The 15,750-nt window shown below is 41.5% G+C and overlaps 1 protein-coding gene across 1 annotated transcript in view; it reads right to left on the bottom strand.

The window, feature by feature from the left end:
- Nucleotides 1-15,188, bottom strand: part of LOC149979908 (uncharacterized) — a 34,430-nt gene extending 19,242 nt beyond the window's left edge. The window contains exon 1 of the mRNA XM_090188743.1: nt 14,563-15,188. Coding sequence (XP_090044869.1) covers nt 14,563-14,591 — 29 coding nt within the window. The 5' untranslated portion in view covers nt 14,592-15,188. The remainder of the gene's footprint in view (nt 1-14,562) is intronic.
- Nucleotides 15,189-15,750: the final 562 nt, after the last annotated feature.

Raw genomic sequence — 15,750 nt, 5'->3', positions numbered from 1 at the left:
ACCTGCATTGCTTGCTGTTTGGGGTTTTAGGCTGGGTTTCTGTACAGCACATTTCAGGCTTCAAACATAAAGATATAAAACTATATTTTTTTGTGAAGAATCAACAACAAGTGGGACACAATCATGAAGTGGAACGACATTTATTGGATATTTCAAACTTTTTTAACAAATCAAAAACTGAAAAATTGGGCGTGCAAAATTATTCAGCCCCTTTACTTTCAGTGCAGCAAACTCTCTCCAGAAGTTCAGTGAGGATCTCTGAATGATCCAATGTTGACCTAAATGACTATTGATGATAAATACAATCCACCTGTGTGTAATCAAGTCTCCGTATGAATGCACCTGCACTGTGATAGTCTCAGAGGTCCGTTAAAAGCGCAGAGAGCATCATGAAGAACAAGGAACACACCAGGCAGGTCCGAGATACTGTTGTGAAGAAGTTTAAAGCCGGATTTGGATACAAAAAGATTTCACCAAGCTTTAAACATCCCAAGGAGCACTGTGCAAGCGATAATATTGAAATGGAAGGAGTATCAGACCAGTGCAAATCTACCAAGACCTGGCCGTCCCTCTAAACTTTCAGCTCATACAAGGAGAAGACTGATCAGAGATGCAGCCAAGAGGCCCATGGTCACTCTGGATGACCTGCAGAGATCTACAGCTGAGGTGGGAGACTCTGTCCATAGGACAACAATCAGTCGTATATTGCACAAATCTGGCCTTTATGGAAGAGTGGCAAGAAGAAAGCTATTTCTTAAAGATATCCATAAAAAGTGTTGTTTAAAGTTTGCCACAAGCCACCTGGGAGACACACCAAACATGTGGAAGAAGGTGCTCTGGTCAGATGAAACCAAAATTGAACTTTTTGGCAACAATGCAAAACGTTATGTTTGGCGTAAAAGCAACACAGCTGAACACACCATCCCCACTGTCAAACATGGTGGTGGCAGCATCATGGTTTGGGCCTGCTTTTCTTCAGCAGGGACAGGGAAGATGGTTAAAATTGATGGGGAGATGGATGGAGCCAAATACAGGACCATTCTGGAAGAAAACCTGATGGAGACTGCAAAAGACCTGAGACTGGGACGGAGATTTGTCTTCCAACAAGACAATGATCCAAAACATAAAGCAAAATCTACAATGGAAAAAATAAACATATCCAGGTGTTAGAATGGCCAAGTCAAAGTCCAGACCTGAATCCAATCGAGAATCTGTGGAAAGAACTGAAAACTGCTGTTCACAAATGCTCTCCATCCAACCTCACTGAGCTCGAGCTGTTTTGCAAGGAGGAATGGGAAAAAATGTCAGTCTCTCGATGTGCAAAACTGATAGAGACATACCCCAAGTGACTTACAGCTGTTATCACAGCAAAAGGTGGCGCTACAAAGTATTAACTTAAGGGGGCTGAATAATTTTGCACGCCCAATTTTTCAGTTTTTGATTTGTTAAAAAAGTTTGAAATGTCCAATAAATGTCGTTCCACTTCATGATTGTGTCCCACTTGTTGTTGATTCTTCACAAAAAAATACAGTTTTATATCTTTATGTTTGAAGCCTGAAATGTGGCAAAAGGTCGCAAAGTTCAAGGGGGCCGAATACTTTCGCAAGGCACTGTATATATATACGCGTAGATATGTGTAAGTGGGTGCTGTTTTTCTTCTTTTTTTCTGTGTGCTTTGTCTCTGTTGTTGTATCTCTTAATATGGGTGAAAATTGTGAAATTCCAATAAAAATACTGTTAAAAAAAATAATAATAATAATTTAAATTGACTGATTTCCTTATATGAACTGTAACTCAGTAAAATCCCTGAAATTGTTGTTTATCATTTTGTTCAGTGTATTAGGCCTACTGCACAAACTTCAATCCTAATTAACTGTATTTATTAATGTTGAATAGGCTTACATTTTTGTCAACAAATCTCAACTTGCTCATTGACTGCGAAAGTGATCTTGACTGAAAAGTTTAGTGACCATCAGTTAAAAGTTTGGACACCTACTTATTCAAGGGTTTTTCTGTATTTTTACTATTTTCTACATTGTAGAATATAGTGAAGACATCACAACTATGAAACAACACATATGGAATCATGTAGTAAACAAAAACATGTTACAAATCAAAATATATTGTATATTTCAGATTCTTCAAATTTGCCACCCTCTCAACCAGCTTCATGAGGTAGTCACCTGGAATGCATTTACTTTTTAATGTGTTTGAGTCAATCAGTTGTGTTATGTCAAGGTAGGGGTGGTAAACAGAAGTTAGCCCTATAGTCCATATTATGGCAAGAACTGCTCAAATAAGCAAAGAGAAACGACAGTCCATCATTACTTCAAGACATGAAGGTCAGTCAATCCGGAAAATGTCAATAGTTTCTTCAAGTGTAGTTGCAAAAACCATCAAGCGCTATGATGAAACTGGCTCTGATGAGGAACACCACAGGAAAGGACGATCCAGAGTTACCTCTGCTGCAGAGGATAAGTTCATTAGTTACCAGAAATTGCAGCTCTAATAAATTCTTCACAGAGTTCAAGTAACCGACACATCTCACCATCAACTGTTCAGAGGAGAATGCGTGTATCAGGCCTTCATGGTCGATTTGCTGCAAAATAAACACTACTAAAGGACAGCAATAAGAAGAAGAGACTTGCTTGGACCAAGAAACACAAGCAACGAACATTACACCGGTGGAAATCTGTCCTCTGGCGTGATGAGTACAAATGTGAGACTTTTGGTTGCAACCGCCGTGTCTTTGTGAGACGCAGAGTAGGTAAATGGATGATCTCCCCATGTGAGGTTCCCACCGTGAAGCATGGAGGAGGTGTGATGGTGTGTGGGTGCTTTGTGAGACGCAGAGTAGGTAAATGGATGATCTCCCCATGTGAGGTTCCCACCGTGAAGCATGGAGGAGGTGTGATGGTGTGTGGGTGCTTTGTGAGACGCAGAGTAGGTAAATGGATGATCTCCCCATGTGTGGTTTCCACCGTGAAGCATGGAGCAGGTGTGATGTCTTTGTGAGACACAGAGTAGGTAAATTGATGATCTCCCCATGTGTGGTTCCCACCGTGAAGCATGGGGGAGGAGGTGTGATGGTGTGTGGGTGCTTTGTGAGATGCAGAGTAGGTAAATGGATGATCTCCCCATGTGTGGTTCCCACCGTTCCCACCGAGCAAAAACAAAAGAGCGAAAGCTCTAGAGACAACCACTCGGGAGCCTGAACTTCAACCAGATTCCTCTCACCTGCAGAAGGGAGGAGGGATGGAAATGGGGGTCGTAAACCCGGTCGTAAATTGTATGCAGCAGGGGAACCTGTTTAGATTTAGTATTGCTGAATGGAATGTCCTTTGTTAACAGAAACATTTTGCTGCCCAAAAGTGGACACTGGAACAATATTCCTAACATCCAAATGTGGGGAATGATGAGAGATGGTCTATGGAAAGCGAATGTTGATTTTGTGATGTCATTAAAAAAGGTCTAAAAATGTTAATGAAAATATTGTAACTTGAACAGTATACACACTGTATATGTAAGGTTTTCATCCTTTAAGTTGTGTAGGAAATATCACAGATAATGATAATGTTCTTGTTTTCTAATGAGATCATAGATTTGATGATACTTTGCACTAGTAAGTAGCCACTCCCGAGGGAGCTCAGAGAGCGTGTCAGCAAGATGGAATGCCCCCTTTTTACCAGGGTGTATAAAGGATGAGTTGAGAATTAAAATACCAGACCAGAAGGACCCAAGCTGCAGCTTAGGTCTCCATTGGTTACGACCCTGAAAATTAACACAAGATGAAGACGACAAATTAGCCTCTCTAACAATCAATGCTATGGCTGAGTAGCTGTTCTAAGTACTGTATCTAAGAAAGTGAATTTAAATCAAATCAAATCAAATTTTATTTGTCACATACACATGGTTAGCAGATGTTAATGTGAGTGTAGCGAAATGCTTGTGCTTCTAGTTCCGACAATGCAGTAATAACCAACAAGTAATCTAACTAACAATTCCAAAACTACTGTCTTGTACACAGTGTGAGGGGATAAAGAATATGTACATAAGGATATATGAATGAGTGATGGTACAGAGCAGCATAGGCAAGATACAGTAGATGGTATCGAGTACAGTATATACATATGAGATGAGTATGTAAACAAAGTGGCATAGTTAAAGTGGCTAGTTATACATGTATTACATAAGGATACAGTCGATGATATAGAGTACAGTATATACGTATGCATATGAGATGAATAATGTAGGGTAAGTAACATTATATAAGGTAGCATTGTTTAAAGTGGCTAGTGATATATTTACATCATTTCCCATTATTAAAGTGGCTGGAGTTGAGTCAGTGTCAGTGTGTTGGCGACAGCCACTCAATGTTAATGGTGGCTGTTTAAGTAGGACCATCTGGTTATCCTCTTCAAATCATCATCAACTACACTGCTCTTATCAGCTCACTGAGGATCGTTGATCAGTAAACACCACCCTGTTAGTCTGCTTCAGACTACAGAACAAGGTATTGAAGCCACCGACAACTAAGAAGGAGGACATTGTGACCTCTTGTGGACAATCAGAGCCTTACACTTAAGAGCTCAGGAGAAGGCCAACGGAACCATTTCCACGAAGGCCTGGGTCCAACAGAGATAAATGACGAAGGAAGACATCCAAACACGTAAATAAGATTCATTATTTTTTTACCCCAAATGTGCGGCGGTTCGGGGCAAAGTATTATGATTACTGTGAGCATAGTTCCAAGTATATGTCTCTCTAGTCTCTCTTTCTTTCTCCCTTTTTCTTTCTCCCTTTTCCCCTCTCTACTCATCTCTCTTTTGATGAACAAGCAGGCATGTTGTCATTACTCCTCTAGGGACCTGTTTCCATCGCATTAAGTTTCAAATCAATAACCTATACCGCGTGTGTGTATCCTGTGTTATCATTTAGTTAGTAAATAAACAATTAAATCTGTTATATGGAATGATAAGAAAAGCTGGGGTTTGTGTAGATGCAAGGAGTACGTGACATTCAGAATTATGAGACTGATATGAGGTAATGATTAATTAATTAATTATGAGACTGATATGAGGTAATGATTAATACATGAATGATGAGACTGATATGAGGAAATGATTCATAAATTAATTATGAGACTGATATGAGGTAATGATTCATAAATAAATTATGAGACTGATATGAGGGATTGATTAATAACTGACTTATCAATATATAAAACGTATATATCGTCGAGAGTTTAATTCGGGAGATGGTAACTCATTAAACAACTTCTTCTGTGGTGCCCCAAATCCTAATGAGTTAATTGTTACATGAATAATTTTATCGAGTAACAATTAAACCTAGTTAGTTGATTCGATACATAACAGTCATCAGATTTATGTTAAGTCACGTCCTGACAGCTGCCATCTATCCACTGTTTCTAGTTAGGGTAAGTTTTAATAGTCACAGTGGGTACAACATCTCTTATACACTTCCTGATAAACTCAGTCACCGAATCAGCATATATGTAAATATTATTCTCTGGAAACACCCGGAACATATCCCAGTCTGCGAGATCAAAACAATCTTGAAGTGTGGATTCCGATTGGTCAAACCAGCGTTGAATAATCCTTAGCACTGGTACTTCCTGTTTGAGTAACTACCTATAGGAAGGGAGGAGCAAAATGGAGTTGCAATCAGATTTGCCGAAAGGAGGGCGGGGAGGGCCTTGAAGGCATCCCGGAAGCTGGAGTAGCACTGGTCAAGTGTTTTAGCAGCGCGAGTACTACAGTCAATGTGTTGATAGAATTTCTGCATTATTTTCCTCAAATTCTCCTTGATAAAATCCCAGCTACAATAAATACTGCCTCAGGATATGTGGTTTCCAGTTTGCATAAAGTCCAGTGAAGTTCTTTGAGGGCCGCCATGGTATCGGCTTGAGGGGGGATATACACGGCTGTGAATATAACCAAAGATAATTATCTTGGGAGGTGATACGGTTGGCATTTCATTGTGAGGTATTCTAGTTAGGGTGAACAAAAGGACTTGAGTTCCTGTATGTTATCACAATCACACCATGAGTCATTAAACATAAAACATACACCCTCCTTCCGGGAGAGGTATTTATTCTTGTCTGTGCGATGAACTGAGAACCCAACTGGCTGGACGGACTCAGACAGTACATCCTGAGAGAGCCATGTTTCTGTGAAAAAGAGTATGTTACAATCCCTGATGTCTCTCTGGAAATAAACCTTGCCCTGAGCTCGTCGTTATTACTATCCAGAGACTGAACATCAGCAAGTAATATACTCGGAAGCGGTGGGTGTTGTGCACACTTCCTAAGTCAGAATAGAAGACCACTCCAAGAAGCTCTCCTCCGCCAGCGTTGTTTTGGTTCGGCCACTGGAACCAGTTCAATTGCCCTGGGGTAACAAAGGATCCGTTTCAGGAAAGTCGTATTCCTGGTCGTAATACTGGTAGTGCTGGTGAGTGACTGCCGCTCTGATACCCACTAGTTCTTCCCGGCTGTCGGAACTCCTTCAAGACTGTTGGAAAATAACTCCAGGTGAAGCTGGTTGAGAGACTGCCATGAGGGTGCTAAACTGTCATCAAGGCATAGGGTGGCTACTTTGAAGAATATCAAATATATTTTGATTTGTTTAACACTTTTTGGTTACTACATGATTCCGGATGTGTTATTTCATAGGTTTGATGTCTTCACTATTATTTTACAATTTAGAAAATAGTAAAAATAAAGAAAGACCCTGGAATGAGTAGGTGTGACCAAACTTTTGACTGGTACTGTATATATTTTTTAGGCCTTGCCAATACATTGATATTCAAATTATTATTACATTCTTAAATATGTGACTCACCACCTGGATTCGGTCTTATGTGGCAAAATTTGAAATGGTGTTTTTTACATTGGATAAAAGTAGAGACTAAAAAAAGTAGAGGTATAAAATTGGATTTGAGGAACCAAGGGAAAGTAATTCTGCTTTGAAAGTAGATCGACTTTTAAACTCACTTTTGAGAAAATAACCTTTGAATGCTTTGCTGTCTAGTGAAGAGCTCTTCTTTGTCTACACTCATTCAGCATCATTCACACACTTAAACTTTAGCCCCACCCGTCTCGTTTTGCTCACGGAGCTCACTCTTGACATTCTGGCCAATGATTTGTTTACCTCTGGATAACATAAAAACAGCCTAACCAGCTCTGCTGGCAACAATTTCAATATGCTTTTTTTGCAGAGGTTTACTGGCACTGGCCATATTCAACGGGTGTGGTATACACATCACATAAGCTAATGATCCAGCCAGCTAACGTTAGCTTGTTAAACAACAATGAGCAGTGCCAACAATGCCACAGTGCTGGGAGCTAACCAACCATGTTCAATGTAAGCTATCTAACATTAGGCTCTAACTAGAACAGCACACGGCTCTGGGATACGAATAATAACGTCAGCCAGCTAATGTTAGCTAGCTAGCTAACAGTACACTTTAGCTTGAAAATGTAATTATTTTTTTAAATGAAACCACTTTGTCAAAATTAGAAAACGTGTAATATCTGAAAATACACTATAATGCATGATGGACGCGTCTCCCTGTCAGGAAAGTCATGCCATGGTTTCCCTTAGTTTGAAGACGTAATCTGGAGACAGGTGTTTTCTCCATCTCTTTAGCTATCATACTCGAATTCCACTGATTACAAAAAATGGATCCTCCAGAAAGTGGAGAGCAACACTTATGCAGCTCCACTACACAATATATTTTTTTTAAAAGCTCAGTTCGACAGGATTGCCAACACATACTGACGAGCTCAAATAGACAGAAGCCTTCTATGGCAGACCAATCTGAACTCTCTCGGCATATCAAGCCCACTCATTATCTCTGCCAATCAATGGCTCTGTCAATCACTCATTATCTCTGCCAATCAATGGCTAGTGGGAAGGTTGACAGCTTTTTCTTTGGCTTAACCAATAAGGCTTGTAATTTAACAACTGTAATCATATTTACAGATCACATACAAGTTTGTTATTAAGGCACATGAAACTTCACATGTTCGCGAAGCCATTTCTGGCAAAAAAAACAAAAACACATTTTGATTAAAAACAATGTTACCTTCAAATGGCTTTCCTGTGAAGTCGTGACTTGCGTCATTAACCTAGTTTCCTGAATCGGGTCACATATGTGAAAATAAGGTGGACATTGCCTGACTAAATAGGTTGGATGCATGCGTGGCGAGTTTTCTGTAGCTTACTGTATGAATGTGGCCAATGCAGGCCCACATAATTAAGCCATGAATAGCGGTATCATTAATCTCAGCATTTGAATAGCACCATAACAATGTTTATCATGAGAAAGTGACCAAAAACAGGTTCCTTTTGTAATGTAAGGATTTGTATGTATGCCAAGTTGAAGCCAACATTAGATGTTGTCATGTTCATAATTTACCACAACAGAGTAACACAACACCCTTCAATTGAAGCAGTGGGAAGCAAATTAAAGTGGCCACATCGCTCACAAAAAAATCTAAGATTTTTATTTTACTAGGCATTTTACTAGGCAAGTCAGTTAAGAACAAATTCTTATTTTCAATTACGGCCTAGGAACAGTGGGTTAACTGCCTTGTTCAGGGGCAGAACGACAGATTTGTACCTTGTCAGCTCGGGTTTTGATTTTGCAACCTTGCGGTAACTAGTCCAACACTCTAACCACTAGGCTACCTGCCACCCTGATAATTGTAAGGGAGCAGGAAAATGCATAAATTGGCTACTTTAATTACAATCACTTTTCAATCACCAAACTGAGGGAATGTCTGAATTTCAAAGTAAACCTTGTAATGGAACATTTTATGTTTTTCTATTAACCAATATGTGTGTTCATGCAAGTGAAGAGTCAAGACTAAACGAATCCGCAATTTGGCAGTACGCCCAGACCCTTGTTTTGAGAATTAAAGATATCTCAGTTTCAAGGTCTCAGATTAGGGAGAAGAAGCATCATGAGGTATTGGTCTGTCACATGCATGACCCAGTAATGGTGAGTCACATGAATGAAGCAAACGTTAATGATGAATTACTTAGGTGTAACGCACTTCTATGAGTATTGGGTATGGAGTCAGGCGCAGGGAACAGAGGGTAAAGGACAATTGTTTTTTATTTCGGCGCAGGAAAACGGTCACGCCAAGCAGACAACATATGATCAACATCAATTTGCTAAGTATATATCAGAATCAGAATCACGCTATTGTCCTTCAGGAGTAAAATCATGGCACAGTTTCAGGGCTCCTGAGTGGCACAGCGGTCTAAGGCACTGCATCTCAGTGCTAGATGCGTCACTACAGAGTCTGGTTCGATTCCAGGCTGTATCACAACTGGACGTGATTGGGAGTCCCATAGTGCGGCGCACAATTGGCCCAGTGTGGTCCAGGCTAGGGTTTGGCCGTGTACGCCGTCATTGTAAATAAGAATTTGTTCTTAACTGACTTGCCTAGTTAAAAAAATGAATACATAAAACACAGAACAAACAAACAACAGGCAGACATAAATAGTGCAGAAGTAGTTGGGGTTTGATGCTCTGGTACAGTAGCAGAAGGAGTTGGGGTTGGACGCTCTGGTACAGTAGTAGTAGTAGAAGGAGTTGGGGTTAGATGCTCTGGTACAGTAGTAGAAGGAGTTGGGGTTTGATGCTCTGGTACAGTAGTAGTAGTAGAAGGAGTTGGGGTTTGATGCTCTGGTACAGTAGTAATAGTAGAAGGAGTTGGGGCTTGATGCTCTGGTACAGTAGTAGTAGTAGAAGGAGTTGGGGTTTGATGCTCTAGTACAGTAGTAGAAGGAGTTGGGGTTTGATGCTCTGGTACAGTAGTAGAAGGAGTTGGGGTTTGATGCTCTCGTACAGTATTAGAAGGAGTTGGGGTTTGATGCTCTGGTGCAGTAGTAGAAGGAGTTGGGGTTTGACGCTCTGGTACAGTAGCAGAAGGAGTTGGGGTTTGATGCTCTGGTACAGTAGTAGAAGGAGTTGGGGTTTGATGCTCTTGGACAGTAGTAGTAGTAGAATGAGTTGGGGTTTGATGCTCTGGTATAGTAGTAGAAGGAGTTGGGGTTTGATGCTCTGGTACAGTAGTAGAAGGAGTTGGGGTTTGATGCTCTGGTACAGTAGTAGAAGGAGTTGGGGTTTGATGCTCTGGTACTGTAGTAGAAGGAGTTGAGGTTTGATGCTCTGGTACAGTAGTAGAAGGAGTTGGGGTTTGATGCTCTGGTACTGTAGTAGAAGGAGTTGGGGATTGATGCTCTGGTACAGTAATAGTAGTAGAAGGAGTTGGGATTTGATGCTCTGGTACAGTAGTAGTAGTAGAAGGAGTTGGGGTTTGATGCTCTGGTACAGTAGTAATAGTAGAAGGAGTTGGGGTTTGATGCTCTGGTACAGTAGTAGAAGGAGTTGGGGTTTGATGCTCTGGTACAGTAGTAGAAGGAGTTGGGGTTTGATGCTCTCGTACAGTATTAGAAGGAGTTGGGGTTTGATGCTCTGGTGTAGTAGTAGAAGGAGTTGGGGTTTGATACTCTGGTACAGTAGTAGAAGGAGTTGGGGTTCGATGCTCTGGTACAGTAGTAGAAGGAGTTGGGGTTTGATGCTCTTGGACAGTAGTTGTAGTAGAATGAGTTGGGGTTTGATGCTCTGGTATAGTAGTAGAAGGAGTTGGGGTTTGATGCTCTGGTACAGTAGTAGAAGGAGTTGGGGTTTGATGCTCTGGTACAGTAGTAGAAGGAGTTGGGGATTGATGCTCTGGTACAGTAGTAGAAGGAGTTGGGGTTTGATGCTCTGGTACAGTAGTAGAAGGAGTTGGGGTTTGATGCTCTGGTACAGTAGTAGAAGGAGTTGGGGTTTGATGCTCTGGTACAGTAGTAGAAGGAGTTGGGGTTTGATGCTCTGGTACAGTAGTAGAAGGAGTTGGGGTTTTATGCTCTGGTACAGTAGTAGTAGTAGAAGGAGTTGGGGTTTGATGCTCTGGTGTAGTAGTAGAAGGAGTTGGGGTTTGATGCTCTGGTACAGTAGTAGAAGGAGTTGGGGATTGATGCTCTGGTACAGTAGTAGAAGGAGTTGGGGTTTGATGCTCTGGTACAGTAGTAGTAGTAGAAGGAGTTGGGGTTTGATGCTCTGGTGTAGTAGTAGAAGGAGTTGGGGTTTGATGCTCTGGTACAGTAGTAGAAGGAGTTGGGGTTTGATGCTCTGGTACAGTAGTAGAAGGAGTTGGGGTTTGATGCTCTTGGATAGTAGTAGTAGTAGAATGAGTTGGGGTTTGATGCTCTGGTATAGTAGTAGAAGGAGTTGGGGTTTGATGCTCTGGTACAGTAGTAGAAGGAGTTGGGGTTTGATGCTCTGGTACAGTAGTAGAAGGAGTTGGGGTTTGATGCTCTCGTACAGTATTAGAAGGAGTTGGGGTTTGATGCTCTGGTGTAGTAGTAGAATGAGTTGGGGTTTGATGCTCTGGTATAGTAGTAGAAGGAGTTGGGGTTTGATGCTCTGGTACAGTAGTAGAAGGAGTTGGGGTTTGATGCTCTGGTACAGTAGTAGAAGGAGTTGGGGTTTGATGCTCTGGTACTGTAGTAGAAGGAGTTGAGGTTTGATGCTCTGGTACTGTAGTAGAAGGAGTTGAGGTTTGATGCTCTGGTACAGTAGTAGAAGGAGTTGGGGTTTGATGCTCTGGTACTGTAGTAGAAGGAGGTTTGACGGACAGGATTTGTCTGATGACAGACAGACGTTGCTGTGATTTCCATTTTTATTCCGAGATACTTGAATGAAGGAACCATTTCGTTGGCCTCTCCATTGATGAGGATAGGGCCAGTCACAGTTCATATTTTATTCCAGGAAGTTGTTTGTTATTTTATTTTGTTTTTGAGGTTTTGAGATCCAGGTAGTTATTGCAACACCGTCACCATAAATGGTCACCGTGTCTAAACACATTTGGGACACAATGAGGAATTTTAAATGATATTATTATTATTAACCAATCAGATCAGTAACCAATCAGATCAATAGGACTGTAGATGTTTTCATGATGGATTATTGATATTGCTGGAAGGTACATTACACGTTTTCTAATTTTGTGTACTGTTAGCTAGATAGGGACAGGATGGCTGCGTCATTAGAGTACTTGAAAAGGAGTGTATTGTGGATCATGATTTGCAGTCATTGGTATACAGGGTGTAGAGCAAAAGACTAAGAATGCAACCCTTTGGCACGACAATGTTGGTGATGCGCACAGAAGGGTGTTTTATATCCTCACGGCCTGAGGTCTGCCATTTAACAACTTGTGGATCCAGCGGATGATGGTGGGAGATACGTCCAGGTTAATGAGCTTCTGGGTCGTAGTGTGCTGTTGGAGGGTGTTGAAGGCAGAGGTGGAATCCACAAACAGGATGCGCGCATCATTTCTCATTCCCAGTGTTCCAGGAGCCTTTGCAGCATGCAGACCACAACATCATCCATTCCTCTCCCTGCTTTGTAAGCAAACTGTTAGGAATCAAGGGAGGACGGTGGGAAGTAGGATGTTCAGAAGCAGTCTTTCCAAGTATTTCATGATCAGGGACATGAGAGCAACATGTTGGTAATGGTTGAACTCAGTCAGGGGGGATTTTTGGGGATTGGGGACTATGGTAGATGTTTTCCATAGGGTGGGGATAGCAATAGGTCAAACAGTCAGCCCATAACATAAGGAGACATGAAATGGTACGTAGTTATACTGCATTTCTGAGATCTTTATACAAAATGCTGTCTGACAGTTAGATCCAGGATTCATACAGGTTCAAGTTCAATGTATAATTTAACGGATTAATGCTTAACATATGTTATAACTTACACTGCCATAAATGCAAAGACAGAAAAGTTATGTTTTATGTCACACGATTTTCAACAAATCTGTCAAGACAGCAACCATGATAAAGGGTTAAACCTAGGTTTTAAACACACTTGTGAATTTGATTGAATATAGCTATGATCCTCTTTATATCTTAAAGGTAAGGACATTAAAAAAATTGGCAGATAATTATCAACAGTGTAGGAAATCCTCACTGGTACCCTAGTTTATAGAAAGACTGATACAAATACCGGTCATTGAAATTATAAAATAATTTGTGAGTCACAACATGCAAGAGATCAGTCATTCATTCATTGCTAAGATCATTGATCTCCTGAACAAGATATCCCTTTAACATTCTTTCTGAGCCGCCAAATGTTTGGATACACTGGTAAAGTCTTGCTAGCTAACTGAACAAAGTGCAAACAAATGGTTGGCGGCCCACGATTAGTTTTAGAACGGCCCGCGACATGGTTTATGAAGACAAACACGTGGCCCGCCAATGCGCGATAGGAAGATGAAAACATAGCATTATATGTTTTGAATGGTTTTTGATAGAAACAATCAGTTTTCTCTGTAGTGATGGTGAAACCATGGCAGTCACAAATCTGCAACGCTTTTTCAGTCGATGGCACTCGGAGGCAGAGATACAGCAAAGCATAATCATTAAAACAATTACTCTGTTTTTATCTAAGCACACTTGTGCTCCCAAATGAAACTTCCAGGTTGCACAGCAAAATATTTAGAAGCATGTGCAACCAAAATGGTTGCAATTTAGAGCCCTGTCCCCATATGCCACACACACACCCTACCAGCGTGAAACAGAAGGCCTCCCGTCAGCAATACATTATTGATACAATACTAGAATATTGTACAGCACACACCCTGTCTCCCTCCCCCTCTCTCTCACTCCCTCCTCCTCTTCTCGAGATTTAGCCTTTAACTGCTTTAATTAAACTAAATATCTTCTGATTTAGCATTTAACTGCTTTAACTAGCCTGTCTCTCTCCTGATTCAGCATTTAACTGGTTTAGTTCAACTAGCCTGTATCTCTCTCCTGATTCAGCATTTAACTGGTTTAGTTCAACTAGCCTGTATCTCTCTCCTGATTCAGCATTTAACTGGTTTAGTTCAACTAGCCTGTATCTCTCTCCTGATTTAGCATTTAACTGGTTTAGTTCAACTAGCCTGTATCTCTCTCCTGATTCAGCATTTAACTGGTTTAGTTCAACTAGCCTGTCTCGCTCTCCTGATTCAGCATTTAACTGGTTTAGTTCAACTAGCCTGTATCTCTCTCCTGATTCAGCATTTAACTGGTTTAGTTCAACTAGCCTGTATCTCTCTCCTGATTTAGCATTTAACTGGTTTAGTTCAACTAGCCTGTATCTCTCTCCTGATTCAGCATTTAACTGGTTTAGTTCAACTAGCCTGTCTCGCTCTCCTGATTTAGCATTTAACTGCTTTAACTAGCCTGTCTCTCTCCTGATTCAGCATTTAACTGGTTTAGTTCAACTAGCCTGTATCTCTCTCCTGATTTAGCATTTCCTACTAGCATAAAGTATTTGTTCTCTCTAGCATGTCCATCTAGCATCATGCCTGTCCTCTCTAGTTCCTTTTAGCACATTCCATACTCTACACCAGTTCTGCACTGTCCAAAACAGGGTTTCACAGGACAGAGTTTGGGAAACCCTGGTCTAAGACAGGAGAGGCAAGGAACATACCTGAACTGTGTCCTCTGGAACCCAAACATCCCGCCCCGTGCTCGACAGGCTTCCTGTTTTTCTCGTCTCTGGACTGTGTTCTGTGGTGTAGAACTGATTGTGAATCTCAGTGGTAGAGCTGTGATAGTAGTGGTGGTGACGTTATATGCTTATTTTTTTATAGCTGCAGTCTGGGCTGGAGCACTGCAGACTGCTCAGGAGAGAAGAGAGGGAGGGAGAGCGCTGATTCGTCTCTCTCCTCTGCAGTGACTCAGCCAAGGACACCAGCCAGTACAGGAGGATCACAACATTATCGTCTCCTCTCCCTTCTTCTCCTATCCTCTCTTCATCCCAATCTCCTTGAGGTGGGAGGAGTGAGGACGCAAGGAGTATGCTATTGAGATTGTACTCTAGTCCCTCCCCACTAGCCCAGACTGGAAAAAAATTGCCATTGAGATGTCTCCTTTCTCTACCGTCTTTGGGGAACCCTCTCCACGGGGCGGGGTTGATAAGCAGGTGATAAGCAGGCTAGAGCGGCCCCGCCCCTACCAGAAAAAATTAGGGAGTGGGATGCCTCACTTCCTCTATCGTCTCTGACAGGAATTATTATGTTTTTGACTCAGAAGCCACCTTTGATTCTAAACTGCAGTTTCAGCTCAGCCAATAGGTGGCAGCATATCACCACAACAACACGACACTCTTAGAAAAAAAGGTTCCTTATAGAAACAAAAAGGATTATATTGCTTGCTTCATGTATGGAACCCCCAAAAGTTCTACAGTATATACACGGCCCGCTACCAAGGACTGTGGGCTCTCCTTCTCTGTGGCCGACGTTCTTAAGACACCTAAGCGTCCCAGACGGCATCCCAAGTCATGTCCTCAGAACATGTGCAGACCAGCCGGCTGGTGTGTTTACGGATATATTAAATCTCTCACTATCCCAGTCTGCTGTCCCCACATGCTTCAAGTTGGCCACCATTGTTCCTGTACCCAAGAAGGCAAATGTAACCGAACTAAATGGCTATCACCCCTTAGAACTCACTTCTGTCATCATGAAATGCTTTGAGAGACTAGTCAAGGATCATATCACCTCTACCTTACTTGTCAACCTAGACCCACTTCAATTTGCATACCGCCCCAATAGATCCGCAATCGCCAGCACACTGTACACTGCCCTATCCCATCTGGACAAGAGGAATACTTATGTAA

The sequence above is a fragment of the Oncorhynchus mykiss genome, chromosome 10, assembly GCF_057628025.1.
Source record: "Oncorhynchus mykiss isolate SJ-2025 chromosome 10, ASM5762802v1, whole genome shotgun sequence".
NCBI classification, from domain to species: Eukaryota; Metazoa; Chordata; class Actinopteri; order Salmoniformes; family Salmonidae; genus Oncorhynchus; species Oncorhynchus mykiss.
Note: the sequence above shows the minus strand (reverse complement) of the source record. Positions and strands in the feature narration are given on the sequence as shown.